The following is a 21,845-nucleotide window of genomic DNA, read 5'->3' as shown; positions in this document are numbered from 1 at the left end:
TTTCGTGTGTTTGTTTCTTTCTTATTCTTTCTTTATTAATCTTTATGGTATCGGCTTCAAACTTTAATACATGGCTTATCACACTGTGCTGAACAAAAGTTATTAAAAACTTTGTAATAACTCGAACGGTTTAGATTTAGTAAGCCCTGAAAGTTGTAGTGCGACATCACACCTTACAAAGTAAAGCAATGGGGAGGCAATCTCTGAGCATGGACTTTGTGCCAAACTGGGGCGTCTGACGTCTAAATTATAAGTCAGACCAGAGAAACACAGTACAGAGTACAGAGAAATCCTTCTCTCCAGCTAAAGTAAACATCTACATGCCTGTGTCAGAAGCCCTTGGACTGCGCCACACTCCATTTACTTAGTGTTTCTACACATCTGACAGCAGTGTTCAATCCTTACTTTTTTTCAAGGAGTACATGTGCTCCTAAATGAAAAAGAAAACAGAAGAAAACAATTCATTACATACATATTTACAATTTATCACATACATATTCAAACTCTTTGTGTGTGTGTGTGTGTAAATCAAAATGTATGTGTTTTTAGGGGTGCTCGATTATGGCAAAAATCATAGTCACAATTATTTTTGTTCAATATTGAGATCATGATTATTTAACATGATCACTTTTTGCCAGTTGCCGATGTTGATATATGCACATATTTTTCCCACTTGGCTGAGGAGACTATTACACATGCAATCATATATTGTACTAATGATCAAGAAAGACTACAGCCTATATGAGGGAAGAACTTTAATGCTGAGCTACTGAACTCCAGTCTTCCTAAGTTCTTCATTCATATATTGTCTTTCTTGATCATAGTATAATCTATGCTTACATGCATAATAGCCTCCTCAGCCAGCTGGTAAAAATATGTGCATATATCGGCAATCGGCCACAATGAGTTGGAAATATCAGCATATTGGATATCAGCAAAAATCTAATGTCGTGCATCCCTAGTTAAAAGTCTTTACATTCCTAAAAATAGACTTGATGAAAATTAGGAAATTAATTTGTTTTACACACAAACTCATCAAGGGTTTTCAATTTACTAATTGAAATTCAAGTGAATGGGCACAAAGCTTGCATGATTTTTATGACACAGGTGTGAGCAAGGCAGCCATGTCTCACCCTGCAGAAAATGGCTGCAAACTGTCTGAATAGCGCCTCCTACGAAATTTCAGTAAAGCAGCCCCAACAGCCGTCTGAAGACATCTACATGCCCGTCACAGAAGCCCTTCGATTGCGCCGCGGCCCGACATGTGCAAGGGCGAGAAGGCCCATTCAACGCTGCTTGCAGCTTTAATTTCCTTTGAGTTTGTGAAATATCTGCAGCATCACATGGCAGCAGAATCTCCTAAACACGCCAACAGGATCTATCAGAATCTAACGATAATTAATGTCACGTTTTTCCTTCACATCCGACAGGTCATCTGTTAGGCTACACACAGATTCAATGTTTATACAGTGAAACTTGAATAAAGCAGCTCCATCGGACCTGTCATGACATTTTATTCTAAAAAACTGAAAACCCAAACTTTGAACAGTCTATTTAATCATTCAAGTAACTCATTAAAGAAGTAGTTTTCAGAGCAACAAAGACTGGACGGTATATCAGCTGATCCATCATAGTTCAGTAACCATCCCTGATACATGACAGTAGAAGCTGCAATGGATCAGGGTTTTCATCCAGTGCGTGGGTTGCTGTGCACACGGAGATGGGGTGTAATCTACATTTGCAAAACCAACCAGTTAGTCCTCATCCTTAAAGTCTTTTCTCTTATAAAACTGAAAGTACTGTATGAAAACTATTTTGATAAAGCATAAATATCACCTTAGTGTCACTTGTCCAAGTAGTGCTGCGTCTTCTAACCACAGTCATAGTGGACAAGCAACACAAAGAGTTGAGTGAGATTCATGCTTTATCACAAGTGTTTTCTAACAACAACAACAAAAAAAAAAACCACCCCGCCTCCGTTAAAAAGCAAATAGTTTTCCTATTGGAGAGGTTACATTAAAATCTAGTCTTCTGTTATTTATGCAAAAAATGCGAATTTGAATAATTCACCACACTTAGTTTGCGAGAAAACTTGTAGGCTATATACTGGTTTCTGTCAACACTTCAAGTTAGCACTGGTCAGTCTCATGTGTCCATGAACAAACTGTATGAGAATTGTTCTCTATATCTGCCTGGAATCTGCTCCACAGACATAAAACACATCAAAAGTTAACTGTCTTTCAAAAAGTCAAAGAATTTCACATAGATGTGTCTTTTAATTATTGCTATTTTGGAATCTATTTGATTTTTTTTCTTTTTGTTTCTATCTTGACCACCTTGTTTTTGTTTTTGTAAGTTTTTATTGTCCACCTTTCATTTATTTTCTAATTTCTACATTTGGTTGATTTAGCTTTTTATTATTTTATTATTTTAAATTGTTGTTTGCTTTATAGTTGCTGTTGTTGTGTGGACCCCAGCAGGGATGTCTTAACATTACTATAGGCCTTGGGACTATGGACATTTTGGAGGATGGACGTTTTTACAAAGAGTGTTGAAGCACAGCAAGAGGATTGACTCCTCATCACATCTGCCCCCACATCACAGGTAGCTTACCCTCCTACATCTTGTTTACTATGTTTTTGTTTGTTTGTTTGTTGTTTTTTAAGTTCATGTTTCATGAGGCCTCTGGAGGCCCAAGGCTTGTGCATTAAGGCGCCACTGGAACCAGCGACCAGTTTGTGGAAACTAATGGATATCCAAATACAGAATAAAGAGATGGGATAAGGTTCAATAAAGAGTGAATCCAGATGTAATTCACTCAAATTGTGAACAATATTTTATTTTGATGTTAAAATACAGTCAACATAATAATGTGAGCCATATTTGATTTTAATGTTATACAGGGTTTTTTGCTATTTGGATTAGTCTATTATGAACTGTTAACAGGCTGTTCCTGACTTGTCTGGGTTGCAGAGTTATACTTAATGACCCAGGTGATGATGAATGTGTGTAGAAAAGCAGCAAATTCTTACATTTGAAAATGTTGCCAGCAAATGTTTCAGTTTATGATCTTTTGCTTGACACACACTGTCAGATCAGTGTGCACAACATGTTTTAAAAGTTGTCATTCTAGCATTAATTGCAGAAATAGCAGTTTAATTGATAACTGCTCTCAGCCCTCATGTACTCAGTGACTAGTGAGGAAATGCAGAGAAGCTGTGTCTGACTGACAGCTGATATGAATGGTAATAACTTAATGAAGTTATTACTGCTGGTAAAGACAAATGAACTCAGGACATCTAGTGGTCACATCAGGCAGTGCAGAGTCTGACATGACAACACAAAATGGACACAAACCCAAGTACATTCATGGTGTCAGTGAACTTCATAGACACAATCAGACAAGATTTATTTCTGTAGGGAAGGTGGGCTGATGATTACAACTCATTAACACCAACATTCATGAACTCATGAATTGGGTTTCTGTTTGACATTTTACATATAGTAGTTGAGTGTGTTTGTGTGCAAGTGTATGCTTGCAATGGGTCAGTGTGAGGAGACAGAGGAGGGGGTCCATCCCTCTGAAACCCCTCTGTGTGGGCAACATGACAACCAGACCAAAGCTCTGAGGTGAGATGAGGATCTCTGACTGTTTAAAATGACTTTTTCTCTGTGAGATTTCTCCTGTTTGCTCCTGAGTCACAAATCAGCAGCAACATTACTCCACCATCTTTAGTCAGAGTCAAAGATGTGACTCAAACGCTGTGTGTGTGTGTGTGTGTGTGTGTGTGTGTGTGTGTGTGTGTGTGTGTGTGTGTGTGTGTGTGTTGTGTTACAGCCCAGAGAAGCAGCAGATACCAGACTCTCAGGTACTCAGTAAACCTATGGTGCGCATTCAGGCTCTATCCAGATCTGCCTCACTGTCACCGTAAGTCACCATTCTGTTACTTTATAATATTAGTATCTATGTTGGTTAACGTGCTGCTTTGCTCTGTGACCTGTGTAAACAAGGAATAACTGTTCCTCCATTCAATACATCTCTGGTTTCAGCAGCTTGTTTTGTTAGCTGATCATATTTACATTTATCTTTTCTGTCACTTGTATCCACACTGACAGACACTTGAATCAGTAAAATCAACTGACTTTTCTTCAAGATCAAAATGAGCACAAATGTTAGAGCCAGAAATGATTCAGTGTGAACAGAAAACATTATTCCTGAACTTTTCTGATGTCTATCTGGTAGTTGTGTATCCAGCAGTTGTTGTGTCTGGATGGCTGATATTCTCATGTTGGGTCTTTTTCATAAACTTTATTTTTTGGTCTTTCTTGATCTGCTTTGCTGTGATTTCATTTATATCTTTATAACTAGAAACAGTGTGTTCTATTAAATGGTAAAAAATCCATTGTAGTTAACACAGAGAAAGGTGTTCCTTAGAGGTCAGTCCTTCTATTTTTTATACTGATAAATGATCTTCCATCAGTCTGCTCCGAGTGTAATAATAATAATAATAATAATAATAATAATAATAATGATGATAAAATTTTCTGTTTTAGTTCATTACTTGATATCAGCAAGACAAAACAAATCAATAACAACAGAGCCTGTATTTATCAAACTGCTAAAAGTAAAAAATTTGGACTTAAGTGAAAGATAAAAGTTGACAAACTTGAGAATAAAAATTATTGAACTTGTGTTGATATAAAATGTTGTTAAATGTCAGAGAGCTGCAGAGGTCTGTTAAGTTGGTTCAGAGTAGATCTTAGATGACTGCAGTACAGAAAACAGAGCCGAGCCTCCGTTTTCTGTCTGATTGTACAAAATATAATTGGTTGTGATGAATAATATGTTAAGCAGCATCATTATAAATAGAGAAGTTTTAGTCTATTATTTGTCTTTGAACATTTGACAGGATGTTACATCACTTTTTCCTGTTTTTAGCATTTATCAACAAACAATCAGAAAACATCTGGTGAATCTGTCAACATCATTAAAATCATTCAGTGGACACAGAATCAAGAATAAATCTGACATTGATTTTATTTGCAGTCACTTTCTAATCATCTTTATTATCTGAACTTGTCAGTGTGATACTAGATTCTCCTCCATTATATGATTTCTCTGACGTATATCAGACGTTGACGAAGCAGAATTTTGTTTCCATTTCAGTCAATTTCCTATTACTTCATCCATATTTATATATTTATACATTGTAGATATGATAGATTGTTGATCATTTCACATTCATTATTCCTGGAGGTTTCAATATTTCGCAAAAATAAATTGAACTTATAATTATATATGTTCTTGCAGAATAACATACCACTGAATAAACTGTAAGAATTATTTAAAGTATGTAAAATATGGCAGATCCATATCATCAATCCATATCTCTGATTGGTTATTCCTTCATGTGATCACTTGAGAGTTGCTCTTACTGTAAATGTTACTTTTACACTTTGCTTTAAGTTGTCTCTTGATAAATGTGTCTTATTGTTCAGACTCAGCAAACAGTTGTTTTACTCCTCAGTTGTTTCTTTAGAGCGTTCTGAAGTTTGATAAATACGGGTCCAGACCTTATGGAGACATAAACTTGTGTATCATCATCACAATAACTGAAGTCTACATTGAGTCTGTGGAAGAAAATGTTGTTGGTTCATGTTCATTTTTATATGGAACCATTTTAATTGTCTTGTTTATTTGAGGCTGTTTTTACAGCCACATACATATTAACTAACTATTGAAGACAATCTGAATATATCATATATCTCCTTCCATGTGTTCTTATGTCTCTGTCTGAACGCCACCTCCTGCCAACTCCTTACAACATCTCTGATCTCCTAAATATCAGTACAGATAGAAGTGATTTCCTCAGTTAAGAAAGTTGATCAAATGTTTTGTGCTCCTTGTCCTAAAAGTGGAACCAAATTTGCATCAGTGTGAGAATTTTTGTCCAGTTGGTAGTGATTTCCTTCTCTGAGATGTTTGATAAATATAGACCTGGACCAGCTTTGCTTCTCTGTTGCTTATTTTCTTCTGAAAAAATCATTTAAGGGTCTTTTTGATTGAAATAATATACAGTCACACATTAAATCCATAACCTCCTTTGGATTATTTCACACACTTTTTAATATTTGAAATGAAGTTGCTGTTGATAGTAATGTTTATTTTCATACTTATGAAGAAGTGTCGTAACTATGATTATTACTTGCTACAGGTTGGACTCTGGTGAATCTCCCTCCTCATATTCAGAGAAGGACGATGCAACAAGTGATTATGATTCAGTCTTTTCTCCAGCCAGTGGGTGAGTCAAACCTTTAACCCGTATATACATTCTTTGACAATTTTTTTTGAGAATCAATTTTTAATGATTTCTTAAAAATGTTTTCTTTAATGTTCCTGTTTATCCAACAGTTGTCAAATGTTCTAATTTTCCACTCTGGTGGTTTTTCTTTTGTGTCTGTCAGAATCTCTGTGGGAAGTTGGGCTTCCTCTGTATCCAGCTGTGTGTCCAACCAGAGTAAAAGGTCAAAAGATGACGATATTAACTTCAAAAAGAAGTAAGACTTTACTAACAGTAAAATGTTACTGCATTCATACATATTATGTGCATCACACACACACACACACACACACACACACACATACAGATGATGAAATTGTAAAGCACTTTGGATAAAAGCTTGCAGTCATTCACCATTTATAATTAGTTGTCACATTGCAGTTTGGGTTAAAAACACTACTTGAGCTAAAATGAGAAAAACATCATTAACTTACTTAAAAGAAGCAAACATGGATTGTTGGTAGAAAACAGGAAACAATATAATATTAGTGAGATGATGAATATTTATAATCTTCACCATCTTAGTCTAACATTTGCTAATTAGTACCAAAGTACTGGACAAATTAAAATTTTACCTGATGACAGTAGATGAAAAGTGAAGAAATAACCAAAGTTGTTACAATTCATCCTGAGATGATCCTGAGTGTCTGAACCAAATTTCATGACAATTCATCCAGTTTAGACATTTAACTGTGAATTAAAACTGTCAACCTCATGGTGACGCTCAAAGAACAGTCAGAGGATCAACAAAGTCAGTAGGATTTATCCTCTGGGGATCATGAATGTTCATCTAATAGAGCAGTGTAAGTACTTTATCAAACCACCTGTTCAATGAGAATTAACATGTAGAAAAGTGATATTTTCATCTGCTTTGCCCACCGTGTCCCATCCACCACCAGCATGTTTTACACAAACACAGCACGCTGGTTAGGCTAATAAAATGAAAGCTGTCTGAATGAAATCTAACTGTTTATCTTAGTTTGCCATGTATCCTATCCATCCCAGTATTATGTCCTGCCTGTTTTTAATTCAGATTGTATTGACTGTATTACATATTGTATGTGTTGAATAACAAGTTAGAAGGTAGATTTACTTGATGGTTTGGGTGGATTTTGGTGTTTTGTGATAGAAGTGGTTCTCAGATTGACTGTGTCCTACCAGTGCAGCTCTTATGAAAAAAATAGTGAAGATCAGTACAATAGAGATATTTCAGTGTGGACCAAAGTGGTTGAGCTTGCTGACCCCACTGGGCCCCACTGCTAGCACGGATAAAAGACCCGAAAGTGCAATTAAATGACTGTATCTGGACATAAGCTTGTTATATTTGTATAATTGTACTTGTCTCAAAAACAGCATCACTAATGTTTTTAAAATAAAACATTTTGATAACAAGGAAAAAATGATTTTCTGAATGATTAGTGTCAGTGCAGACTACAAGATTTTCACCATGATTAGCCCAGACAAATGTTGTAAATCTGGGGGAGAAAAAAAACCCCTTAAATTGGCACAAAATACAAAAGAAAACATTATTCCTGAACTTTTCTGATGTCTATCTGGTAGTTGTGTATCCAGCAGTTGTTGTGTCTGGATGGCTGATATTCTCATGTTGGGTCTTCTTCATAAACTTTATTTTTGGTCTTTCTTGATCTGCTTTGCTGTGGTTTCATTTATATCTTTATAATATAAGATGTTCCTCAGAGGTCAGACCTTCTATTTTCTGTACTCATGAATGATCTTCCATCAGTCTGCTCTGACTGTAATAATAATAATAATAATAATAATAATGATAATGATAATGATAATAATAATAATAATAATAATAATAATAATAATAATAATAATAATAATAATAATAATAATAATAATAATAATAATAATAATAAATAATAATAATAATAATAATAATAATAATAAAAAATTCTGTTTTATTCCAGCACTTGATATCAGCAAGACAAAACAAATCAATAACAACAGAGCCTGTATTTATCAAACTGCTAAAAGTAAAAATTTGGACTTAAGTGAAAGATAAAAGTTGACAAACTTGAGAATAAAAACTATTTATCAAACTTGTGTTGATATAAAATGTTGTTAAATGTCAGAGAGCTGCAGAGGTCTGTTAAGTTGGTTCAGAGTAGATCTTAGATGACTGCAGTACAGAAAACAGAGCCGAGCCTCCGTTTTCTGTCTGATTGTACAAAATATAATTGGTTGTGATGAATAATATGTTAAGCAGCATCATTATAAATAGAGAAGTTTTAGTCTATTATTTGTCTTTGAACATTTGACAGGATGTTACATCACTTTTTCCTGTTTTTTAGCATTTATCAACAAACAATCAGAAAACATCTGGTGAATCTGTCAACATCATTAAAATCATTCAGTGGACACAGACTCAAGAATAAATCTGACATTGATTTTATTTGCAGTCATTTTCTAATCATCTTTATTATCTGAACTTGTCAGTGTGATACTAGATTCTCCTCCATTATATGATTTCTCTGACGTATATCAGACGTTGACGAAGCAGAATTTTGTTTCCATTTCAGCCAATTTCCTATTATTTTATCCTTATTTATATATTTATATATTATAACATAACAATGATTGTTATTTGCAGGCAGCTGGACTTCAGTGAATCTCCCTCCTCAGATTCAAAGAAGGTTGCAACAGATGATGGTGATTCAGTCTGGTCTATAGACAGTGGGTGAGTCAAACCTGTAACTCACATATTGATTCTTTAACACACTTTTTGCAATATATTGATGAAACTGTCAACATAACTATAACTCTGTGTGAGAAGAGGAGAGAAATCATTCAGTGGCCACAGAATCAAGAATAAATCTGTTATTGATTTTATTTATAATCACTTTATAAGCATCTTCATCATCACTTCATCACTTGTCAGTGTGATACTAAATTCTCTTTCACTATATGATTTTTCAGATGCACCAAACGTTGATGTAGCAGAATTTTGTTGTTGTTTCTCTTTCAGTTTCAATTTCCTATTAATTCATCCATATTTATATATGTATACATTATAAATATATTAGATTGTTGTTATGTCCACATTCATTATTCCTGAAGGTTTAAATATTTCCCATAATTTGAATTTATTATTATATATGTTCTTGCAGAATAACATACCACTGAATAAACTGTAAGAATTATTTAAAGTATGTACAATATGGCAGATCCATATCATTATTATTTGCTGCAGGCTGGGCTCTCTGGAATCTCTCTCCTCAGATTTAAAGAAGGATTCATTTCGGTCTTCAGACAGTCGGTGAGTCAAACCTTTAACCCGTATCTACAATCTTTCACACACTTTTTATGAATCCATTTTTAGTGAACTTTTTTGATATCTACTTCAAAGTTTCTGTTCATCCAATCCAATAGCCGTACAATTGTATTGCAGAAGTATTAAAGAAGTAAGACTTTACTAACAGTAAAATGTTACTGCATTCTTAGATATTTTGCACAAACAAACAAACACACACACACACACACACACACACACACACACACACACACACACACACAAACAGACAAATGAACTCAGGACATCTAGTGGTCACATCAGGCAGTGCAGAGTCTGACATGAGAACACAAACTGGACACAAACCTAAGTACATTCATGGTGTCAGTGAACTTCATAGACACAATCAGACAAGATTTATTTCTGTAGGGAAGGTGGGCTGATAATTACAACTCATTAACACCAACATTCATGAACTCATGAATTGGGTTTCTGTTTGACATTTTACTTATAATAGTTGGGTGTGTTTGTGTGCAAGTGTATGCTTGCAATGAATCAGTGTGAGGAGACAGAGGAGGGGGTCCATCCCTCTGAAACCCCTCTGTGTGGACAACATGACAACCAGACCAAAGCTCAGAGGTGAGATGAGGATCTCTGACTGTTTAAAATGACTGTTCTCTCTCTCTGTTGTGTTCAGTAAACCTGTGATGCGCATTGAGGTTCCATTCAGAGCTGCTGCCTCAGCGCCAGAGTAAGTCACCATTCTGTTACTTTATAATATTAGTATCTATGTTGGTTTACGTGCTGCTTTGCTCTGTGACCTGTGTAAACAAGGAATAACTGTTCCTCTATTCAATACATCTCTGGTTTCAGCAGCTTGTTTTGTTAGCTGATCATATTTACATTTATCTTTTCTGTCACTTGTATCCACACTGACAGACACTTGAATCAGTAAAATCAACTTACTTTTCTTCAAGATCAAAATGACCACAAATGTTCGAGCCAGAAATGATTCAGTGTGAACAGAAAACATTATTCCTGAACTTTTCTGATGTCTATCTGGTAGTTGTGTATCCAGCAGTTGTTGTGTCTGGATGGCTGATATTCTCATGTTGGGTCTTCTTCATAAACTTTATTTTTTGGTCTTTCTTGATCTGCTTTGCTTTGGTTTCATTTATATCTTTATAACTAGAAACAGTGTGTTCTATTAAATGGTAAAAAAACAACAACAAAACAACCTTAGTTAACACCAAGAAAGGAAAGATAAAGATAAAAGTTGACAAACTTGAGAATAAAAATTATTGATCAAACTTGTGTTGATATAAAATGTTGTTAAATGTCAGAGAGCTGCAGAGGTCTGTTAAGTTGGTTCAGAGTAGATCTTAGATGACTGCAGTACAGAAAACAGAGCCGAGCCTCCGTTTTCTGTCTGATTGTACAAAATATAATTGGTTGTGATGAATAATATGTTAAGCAGCATCATTATAAATAGAGAAGTTTTAGTCTATTATTTGTCTTTGAACATTTGACAGGATGTTACATCACTTTTTCCTGTTTTTAGCATTTATCAACAAACAATCAGAAAACATCTGGTGAATCTGTCAACATCATTAAAATCATTCAGAGGACACAGAATCAAGAATAAATCTGACATTGATTTTATTTGCAGTCACTTTCTAATCATCTTTATTATCTGAACTTGTCAGTGTGATACTAGATTCTCCTCCATTATATGATTTCTCTGACGTATATCAGACGTTGACGAAGCAGAATTTTGTTTCCATTTCAGACAATTTCCTATAATTTCATCTATATTTATATATTTATATATTATAACATAACAATGATTATTATTTGCAGCCGGCTGGACTTCAGTGAATCTCCCTTCTCACATCCATTGATGGACGTTGCAACAGTTGATGATGTTTCAGTCTTGTCTTCAGACAGTGGGTGAGTCAAATCTGTAACTCACATATTGATTCTTTAACACACTTTTTGCAATATATTGATGAAACTGTCAACATAATTATAACTCTGTGTGAGAAGAGGAGAGAAATCATTCAGTGGCCACAGAATCAAGAATAAATATGACAATGTTTTTATTTGTAATCAATTTATAAGCATCTTCATCATCGCTTCATCACTTGTCAGTGTGATACTAAATTCTCTTTCACTATATGATTTTTCTGATGAACCAAACATTAATGTAGCAGAATTTTGCTTCCATTTCAGTCAATTTTATTTCAAACCTTTAACTTGAATATAAATTCTTTCACACACTTTTTGAGAAAAATCCATTTTTAGTGAACTTTTTTGACATCTACTTCAAAGTTTCTGTTAATCCAACAGTTCCTATGACTAGATGTCAAATGTTCTAATTTCTCACTCTGGTGACTTTTCTTTTGTGTTTGTCAGAATCTCTCTGGAGAGAAAAGTTTCCTCTAAATCCAGACGTGTGTCCAGCAAGAGGATGAAGCCATATGATCGTATTGACTCTAAAAAGAAGTAAGACTTTACTAACAGCAAAATGTTACTGCATTCTTAAATACTTTGTACGAACACACACACACACACACACACACACACACACACACACACACACACACACACACACACACACACACACACACATACACACACACATAACTCACAGCTTAAATCTTGGTACCAACTGTGTGCAGTTTATAGTATATTGTTTGTTTCTGTGTGGAACAAGTTATAAAACCAGACTTTCCCTTTACAAACTGTGTGCATTGTTTAATTGTGTGGATTTAATTTTGATAATAGACCAGAACCTTGAATGGCAGCTTGCTGCTGAGTGAATGAGCAGTAAATTATAAAGCACTTTAGATAAAAACATGCAGCCATTTATCATTTATAATTAGTTGTCACTTTTTGGTTTGGGATAAAAAAAACAATACTTTCATTAAATTGAGAAAAACATAATTTTCTTGCTTAAAAGAAGCCAACATGGATTGTTGGTAGGAAACAGGAAACAATATAATATTAGCAAGGCAAGTTTATTTATATAGCACTTTATCATAACAGAGGTCATTCAAAGTACTTTACTGGCAAAAGAGAAGAAAATAAAAGGAGATAAAAGTATAAAATGAGATCAATAAAAGTACAAGTTTGAAATCGAATTAATAAAATAATTTAAAGAGAAGCTGTGTCTGACTGACAGCTGATCTGTCAAATATGTAGAAAAAAACAGATTCTGATTGATCCTGTTGGTGTGTTAATGAAGTTATTACTGCTGGTAAAGACAAATGAACTCAGGACATCTAGTGGTCACATCAGGCAGTGCAGAGTCTGACATGAGAACACAAACTGGACACAAACCGAAGTACATTCATGTTGTCAGTGAACTTCATAGACACAATCAGACAAGATTTATTTCTGTAGGGAAGGTGGGCTAATAATTACAACTCATTAACACCAACATTCATGAACTCATGAATTGGGTTTCTGTTTGACATTTTACTTATAATAGTTGAGTGTGTTTGTGTGCAGGTGTATGCTTGCATTGAATGAGTGTGAGGAGACAGAGGAGGGGGTCCATCCCTCTGAAACCCCTCTGTGTGGGCAACATGACAACCAGACCAAAGGTCAGAGGTGAGATGAGGATCTCTGACTGTTTAAAATGACTTTTTCTCTGTGAGATTTCTCCTGTTTGCTCCTGAGTCACAAATCAGCAGCAACATTACTCCACCATCTTTAGTCAGAGTCAAAGATGTGACTCAAACGCTCTGTGTGTGTGTGTGTGTGTGTGTGTGTGTGTGTGTGTGTGTTGTGTTACAGCCCAGAGAAGCTGCATGAACCAGACTCTCAGGTACTCAGTAAACCTATGGTGCGCATTCAGGCTCTATCCAGATCTGCCTCACTGTCACCGTAAGTCACCATTCTGTTACTTTATAATATTAGTATCTATGTTGGTTAACATGCTGCTTTGCTCTGTGACCTGTGTAAACAAGGAATAACTGTTCCTCCATTCAATACATCTCTGGTTTCAGCAGCTTGTTTTGTTAGCTGATCATATTTACATTTTTCTTTTCTGTCACTTGTATCCACACTGACAGACACTTGAATCAGTAAAATCAACTGACTTTTCTTCAAGATCAAAATGAGCACAAATGTTCGAGCCAGAAATGATTCAGTGTGAACAGAAAACATTATTCCTGAACTTTTCTGATGTCTATCTGGTAGTTGTGTATCCAGCAGTTGTTGTGTCTGGATGGCTGATATTCTCATGTTGGGTCTTCTTCATAAACTTTATTTTTTGGTCTTTCTTGATCTGCTTTGCTGTGGTTTCATTTATATCTTCATCATCACTTGTTAGTCTGATACTAAATTCTCCTTCATTATATGATTTTTCTAATGTACCAAACATTGACAAAGCAGAATTTTGTTTCCATTTCAAACAATTTCCTATTAATTCATCCATATTTATATATTTATACACAATATATTAGGTTGTTGTTCATTTCGAATTCATTATTCCTGGAGATTTAAATATTTCCCACAAATAAATTGAACTTATAATTATATATGTTCTTGCAGAATAACATACCACTGAATAAACTTTAAGAATGATTTAAAGTATGTACAATATGGCAGATCCATATCATCAATCCATATCTCTGATTGGTTATTCCTTCATGTGATCACTTGAGAGTTGCTCTTACTGTAAATGTTACTTTTACACTTTGCTTTAAGTTGTCTCTTGATAAATGTGTCTTATTGTTCAGACTCAGCAAACAGTTGTTTTACTCCTCAGTTGTTTCTTTACAGCGTTCTGAAGTTTGATAAATACGGGTCCAGACCTTATGGAGACATAAACTTGTGTATCATCATCACAATAACTGAAGTCTACATTGAGTCTGTGGAACAAAATGACGTTTCATATTAATTTTTATATGGAACCATTTTAATTGTCTTGTTTATTTGAGGTTGTTTTTACAGCCACATACATATTAACTAACTATTGAAGACAATCTGAATATATCATATATCTCCTTCCATGTGTTCTTATGTCTCTGTCTGAACGCCACCTCCTGCCAACTCCTTACAACACCTCTGATCTCCTAAATATCAGTACAGATAGAAGTGATTTCCTCAGTTAAGAAAGTTGATCAAATATTTTGTACTCCTTGTCCTAAAAGTGGAACCAAATTTGCATTACTGAGAGAATTTTTGTCCAGTTGGTAGTGATTTCCTTCTCTGAGATGTTTGATAAATATAGACCTGGACCAGCTTTGCTTCTCTGTTGCTTATTTTCTTCCAAAAAAATCATTAAAGGGTCTTTTTGATTGAAATAATATACAGTCACACATTAAATCCATAACCTCCTTTGGATTATTTCACACACTTTTTTCAAAGTTGAAATGAAGTTGCTGTTGATTGTAATTATTTTCATACTTATGAAGAAATGTTATAACAATGATAATTACTTGCTGCAGGCTGGACTCTGGTGAATCTTCCTCCTCAGATTCAGAGAAGGACGTTACAAAGAGTGATGGTGATTCAGTCCAGTCTTCAGACAGTAGGTGAGTCAAACCTTTAACCCGTATATACATTCTTTCACACAATTTTTGAGAATCAATTTTTAGTCATATTATCTTTCTATCTATCTACTTCAAAGTTTCTGTTTATCCAACAGTTGTCAAACGTTCTAATTTCCCACTCTGGTGACTTTTCTTTTGTGTCTGTCAGAATCTCTCCGGAAAGCCTGGCTTCCTCTGGATACAGACGTGTGTCCAACCAGAGTAACAAGTCAGATGATCGTTACATTAACTTTGAAAATGTTACTGCATTCATACATATTTTATGTACGTATACAAACACACACACACACACACACACACACACACACACACACACACACACACACACACACACACAGCATTTGAGATCAAAATAGACAACATACCTCACAGCTTGAATATTGGTGCAAAGTATATTGTTTGTTTCTGTGTAGAAAAAGTTGAAAAACCAGACCTTCCCTTTACTAACTGTGTACATTGTTGAAATGTGTGGATTTAACTTTGATAATAGACCAGAACCTTGAATGGCAGCTTGCTGCTGAGTGAATGAGCAGTAAATTGTAAAGCACTTTGGATAAAAGCTTGCAGCCATTTATCATTTATGATTAGTTGTCACATTAAAACACTACTTGGGTTAATGTGAGGAAAAACATAATTCTCATGTTTAAAAGAAGCCAACATCCATTGTTGGTAGTAAACAGGAAAAAATATAATATTAGGCAAGGCAAGTTTATTTATATAGCACTTTATCATAACAGAGGTCATTCAAAGTGACAGGGCAAAAGATAAGACAAATAAAAAGAGAATAAAGTAAAGTCAAGTACAGTCAAGTTTTATAAAAGTCAATTTTAAGACAATTCAAGACAATTTTAAAACTGATTTAACAGTTTTTAGCTTAGTTTTAAAAATGGCTACAGTTGGAGCAAATCTTAGTTCCAAGGGGAGCTGATTCCAGCAGTGAACAACATGATGACTAAAAGCCATTTCACCACATTTGATTTGAACTCTGGGCACCACTAAGTGACCAGTCCCTGCAGATCTGAGAGGCTCATACTCAGTAAATATATCTGTGATATATTTTGGGCCTAGACCATTGAGTGACTAGTAGACAATAAGTAGACCTTCAACAAGCTCCATAACTGGCCGGGCATAAAAGTCACTTTTCACGTTTTTTTGTTGACTATCACAATCATTCACTCTTGTCACTGATCTCTCAAACTAGAGTAATCTTGTAATCAATACACCTGGTCTGAGATCAGTTGTGTTGTTTGTTCAGCTTCATGTCTACATGACAACAGTCTGGGAGAAATGTGTCTTGTGGTTTGAGCAGCTCAGCAACTCTGAGATTTTCAAAGTCTTGTGGTCTGTAATTGCCCTTAAATAATGATGATATCTTGAAATATAAGATATATAAAAATAGATGTAAACTGTGAATTTGAGCAACTTGTTAAATTTTTTATGAAGCTCACCTGTAGCCTGTGTGGAAGTGGATATTACACAGGATGTTTCAGGGATTAAACAGGGCAATGTTCTATCACCAACCCTATTACTGATTTTATTGATTTACAAGAGAGGTAAAGCAGTTAGAAAGGTTGTGGAATTGAACTTAAATTAACTTAAACATTCTTTATAATGTTGATGTTTCTGTATATTACTGTTAGAAAATGAGGACGATTTACAAGCAATGATTTTCTGAATGGTGTAAAAGAGGAGGCCTAACATTAATCAGAAATAAGTCTTACATCTTCAAGAATCAGGCAGAGAAAGCAGTGCTCAGTTTAGTTTTGGTGATGATCAACTTCAGGTTATAGAAATATGTAAATGTTTATAGATGTGTTTGTTATATTTTAGGTTATGTTTCAGGAATATGTGAATATAAAAGATTAAAAAGGAAAAGAAGACCAATTTAAATGACAATTAGATATTCTTTGTGAATTCATACATTTGCACCATGTTGATTGAGATGTGGGGTTGGATTCATGTTAGATGGAAGGCTAGTATTGTGAGTTTACAATAATACAATATTTGATTTACCAAGAGTTGTTAAAATATAATGTAAAAGGTAAATGTGTACAAAACTTGGCAAAAGATATCTGGCAATCACGAAAAACTGAGATTTATTCATAAAATGAATACAAATGTGAAAAATATGTTGAATATAATCTGTCTGAAAGTAAAAGATCACTGTGCAGAGATAAGATGTGACATACTGACTCAGCATTTTGAAATTGTGTGCAGTGTTAATTATGTTCTGTGTTTTTATCAGGAAAAAGGAGAAGATGACCCCCCCACCACCATCCAGGAGCTTGTTCTTGGAAATAATGCTGAAATGTCAACACACCCGCCAGTTGCTGTACTGACCAGTCCACCTACAACTATCCAACCTGCAGGTGCTCCAAGTCCTCCTCCCCCTGCAACAAGCAACAAATCTTAAAGGAAAGAATGGAAAGAGATGTTCAGAAGGGTCTGAGCCGTGTTCAGGAGAAACACATGGGGGGAAGGTTTTCTGCAACTTTATACTTCTACACCACTACATGGAAATATTGCAGTTTTTGCTGCACTAAATTTATTTGGCAAGGGGAAAGAGATGGTCATAAGGCTCCAGCCGTGTTCAGGAGAAATGAAAAAAAAAAAAAGAGTCACTCCCTATGAAAAATTGATTGAGCAGAATCAGAGATATCCTCTTCTTTATTTCATACATTCTTCTTCCTTGTTTAAACATGGTGCTTACTTTAACCAAAACTGAAACTTGTTAAGTATAGGTGATGTGGGTAAAACTTTATCACGGCCAGCTTGACTGAGTGTCTTTTTGCCTTACAGTAAAACTGATAAGCTCGCCTTTATGGTATTCTGTATTCTCACTTATGTATTGATATATATCTCCTCTTTGAAGCAGGTCTGATGCTTTGGGGTCTGTGCTCTGTGCCTATATAAATGTTAAGTTGTATTTGAGTTGCTAACACTATATGCTATATTTAGCTAAGATTAACAAGTATCAGTGACTTCAAAACAATTTTTCATTGTGAAAAGTTTGCTTGCATCCGTTTGTCTCCCCTGTTTTTCTCAGCTGGATGACAGGAACTCATCCCAATGACATATTGCCAAAATCTTCTCTCTAAGTTTTATCAAAAATAAACAAGCATAACTTGAATTTCTGGATCTCTGCAGGTAACTGATATTAAAGGGTTTCTGGTTATTTCATTTAATATAATAGTTTCAGTCCGTTATTGCTAGCTGCCACTGAATGCAGCTTTAAATATTGTGAGATTACTGGTACCAATATGAGTAACTGTTTGTTAATTAGATACAAAAAGCATTAAACTAAAACTTAATTAAGCTAAGAACCAGCTATGATCACACTGTGATAGACTGTGCAGCCTTTACAGTCTGTCCTCAGTTAAAATGTAATGATGAGCTTGTGTTGTAAGTTTGCACTTTGTGTAACGTCACCAAGTCATGACTCAGCCAGTGTTTGTACCTGCACTTTATGGATTACTGTCCCCGATTACTGTCCTTTTTATCCCACTGCTTCGTTTATTATGCTGAAAATGATAAACTACACCCCTTGTTGGATTATTCTGCTGAGAATAAAATCAAGTGTTTATACAAATGTTTTGTTGTTTGTGTCATTTGTGAAGTGGAGTGATTCCTCCATGAAGAGATGAACACAGGATGCACGTCAACTGGCATTAAAATGTGTGATTAAGCTGCTTTATTCATCAAACCATTCTGCAGCTTCTTTAGAAACTTTTACTTTCATGTAAACTTAAATTATGATTATGTGCATTTCCTAATGTGGAGCTGTTCTGGCTGAAATCTGGGATGCTGATTGGGAGGCTGAAAGGTTTAAATCACCTTAATTCAAACAATAAAATCTCTTCTGGTCAGTAACACTCAAGGCCAAAGTGCCTGCATTTGGTCATTTCAGTCATTACAATGCTTTTGCTTTTGCACAGATAGTATACTAATGTATTATGTGTGTATTAATATAAGTAATAATATAATTTGTAACCTGCATAAAAATAAGTAAAAATTAAGCATTATAACACTAAGACCCCTGAATAACTATTGATGTTGCACATTTAATGTATTTAAATGCGTATTTCACCAGTTTAACAATATATATGACTGTCCCACATTAGTATAACCACATTCTACAAAGTGGGACAATGAAAAATTGACAGAATATAAAAAAAAAAACCCCCCCAAAAAAATTGAAACATGTTTCCATCATATTATAACATATTTTGTGGCATGGATATGTCATAAACACAATCTGATTTTTTTAAAAAAATGGAAACATTTTTTCATTTATGACACATTTATATCCTGAACATTAAATTACTTGAAATCCTTTGTCACTGACCTTTAACTGGACTTTTCCCTGCTCCAGTCTATGACATCACGTGTGTGGAGTCATGTGATGTTATTAAATGACACTCCAGGTTTAATTTGATGTATGTATAAATTTGTATGTATAAGTAAATATGTATGGATGGATACGCTATGATTAGTAACATCTATACTGGTACTTACTTTATTGTTTATGTATGCACTGTGTGTTTGTTTTATTTGTTTAAATTAAAAAGGTCAAAAATTGTGTCAAGATGTTCAAAAAAACAAAATATATCAAAGAGATGAACTGACATAATAAAGTATAAAATAATAATAATAATGATGAAGAAAAGGGGAAGTGTTGAACTAAACCAGGAAGGGACACTGATTCCTATCAGTTTCTATTCACGTGAAATCGATACCACAGTGTTTCATCCTATAAAAGCAGGCAGCTGTTACTCTGTCTCACATACATGAAGCCGCACATTACACAAGCCAGTGTGAGTATTTGCGATATTTGTCATTAAATTGTTATGTTTTCCTCTCGTTTATTCTGACACTTTTAACTAATCAGAATAATCAGTGTGTTGAGATGTTTACTGGTCTACAGCTTTTGTTAAGTCTTTTGCTCCGTGACATTACAAAACAATTAAAGCAAATCGTAGTGTTTTCAAGCGTCGTTAGCACCGATTTTGAGTAATAAATGTTACGTTAGGCTAAAATAGGCTCACTGTTAATACAGTGAAACTGCAATAAAGCAGCTCAATCAGACCTTCTATGACATTGTACTGCCTTACAGCCTCAATTGTTGAAGTGAGTCATTAACCAAATAAATGTATTATTGCCCCGTAAATTACTTGTTTCCTGACTGGGCAGATAAGCCGATCACATCAGTACTCAAAGTCATTAAGGGTCAGTGTTATTATTGTGTTCTGGGAAAGTTTTCGTCACTGCAGCCCAAAAAGAGAGAGAGATGACGCAAACCAGCTGAGCACCGGAGAGCGAGAGAGAGAGAGAGAAAGAGAGAGAGAGAGAGAAGACAGCTAGTGAGAACAAAACCTCTTTTCCTCTATAACCTCTATTCTATTGATTATTTCACGGCAGTTACGTTTTGCAGCACAAATAAATAACCATCAAACACTAAACAGGTGATTTACTGTTACTGTTCCTTAGTTTCAGTTTCGTTTTTCCTCCTCTGCATTTCTCCTTTTCATTCATTCATTCATTACATCCAAACTAATGCAGCGGTTAATACAAAGAATAAAATGACAAATCTGTGTTGGTGCTGTGGTGTTGGCATTTCAAATCTGACGCTTGCAGTGCGCCATATGAGCATCAATTATCGCTTTTATTGCGTTTGGGCCTTTAACCTCTAGTAGTATCTCTCCATTCAGTTTTATTTGTCCAGGTTCTGTTGCTTCCATCTCAATACTGTGACACACTTTGTTAGTTAGGTTGATTTGCTTCCCATGTCAATATACAAAAAGTAATTATATTAGTAAACATTATTTATCCGGTTTACAACACATTAACATCAGCATTCGGTCAACTCATGAACAGGGTTTCTGTTTGCTGTTTTACTTATAGTAGTCGGATGTGTTTGTGTGCAGGTTGGCGCTTGCAATGAATCAGTGTGAGGAGACAGAGAAGGGGGTCCATCCCTCTGAAATCCCTCTGTGTGGGCAACATGACAACCAGACCGAAGCTCAGAGGTGAGATGAGGATCTCTGACTGTTTAAAATTACTTTTTCTCTGTAAGATTTGCTCCTGAGTCAGAAATCAGCGGCGACATTGTCTGTAGTCAAAGTCAAAGATGTGTATGTCTGTGTGTGTGTGTGTGTGTGTGTGTGTGTGTGTGCGTGTGTGTGTGTGTGTGTATGTGTGTGTGTGTGTGTGTGTGTGTGTGTGTGTGTGTGTGTGTGTGTGTGTGTGTGTTGTGTTACAGCCCGGAGCAGCAGCAGAAACCAGACGATCAGGTTCTCAGTAGGTTCATGGTGCGCAATCGATTTCCACGGGCCAGAAATGTCCCAAAGCAATCTGCAGAAATGGAGTAAGTCTCCATTATGTTACTTTACACTGTTAATATTTATGTTGGTTAACGTGCTGCTTTGCTCTGTGACCTGTGTAGACGGGTCACGTAGCAATTCCTCCATTATATGATTTCTCTGACGTATACCAGACGTTTACGAAGCAGAATTTTTTTTGCCATTTCAGCTAATTTCCTATTATTTCATCCCTATCTATATGTTTATACATTATTACATAACAATGATTATTATTTTCAGGAAGCCAGACTTTGGTGGATCTCTCTCCTCAGATTTAAAGAAGGACGTTGCTGATGGTGATCCAGTTCAGTCTTCAGACACTGGG

At 35.2% G+C, this 21,845-nt stretch overlaps 1 protein-coding gene across 2 annotated transcripts in view; it reads left to right on the top strand.

Annotated features, from left to right (window-relative positions):
• LOC137199727 (E3 SUMO-protein ligase RanBP2-like) overlaps positions 1-21,845 on the top strand; it is a 102,864-nt gene that overhangs the window by 55,565 nt on the left and 25,454 nt on the right. Inside the window, exons 1-4 of one of the 2 annotated variants that reach the window (XM_067614230.1) lie at positions 19,889-19,975; positions 21,086-21,187; positions 21,421-21,525; positions 21,761-21,844. In XM_067614230.1, coding sequence (XP_067470331.1) covers positions 21,099-21,187; positions 21,421-21,525; positions 21,761-21,844 — 278 coding nt within the window. In that variant the 5' untranslated portion in view covers positions 19,889-19,975; positions 21,086-21,098. Of the gene's footprint in view, positions 1-19,888; positions 19,976-21,085; positions 21,188-21,420; positions 21,526-21,760; position 21,845 lie in introns of those variants that run through there. The other variant, XM_067614229.1, reaches the window with a different exon arrangement.

This window comes from Thunnus thynnus, chromosome 16 (genome assembly GCF_963924715.1).
Source record: "Thunnus thynnus chromosome 16, fThuThy2.1, whole genome shotgun sequence".
Lineage (NCBI taxonomy): Eukaryota > Metazoa > Chordata > Actinopteri > Scombriformes > Scombridae > Thunnus > Thunnus thynnus.
The sequence above is the reverse complement of the archived record's forward strand: the minus strand, read 5'-3'. Positions and strand labels throughout refer to the sequence as shown.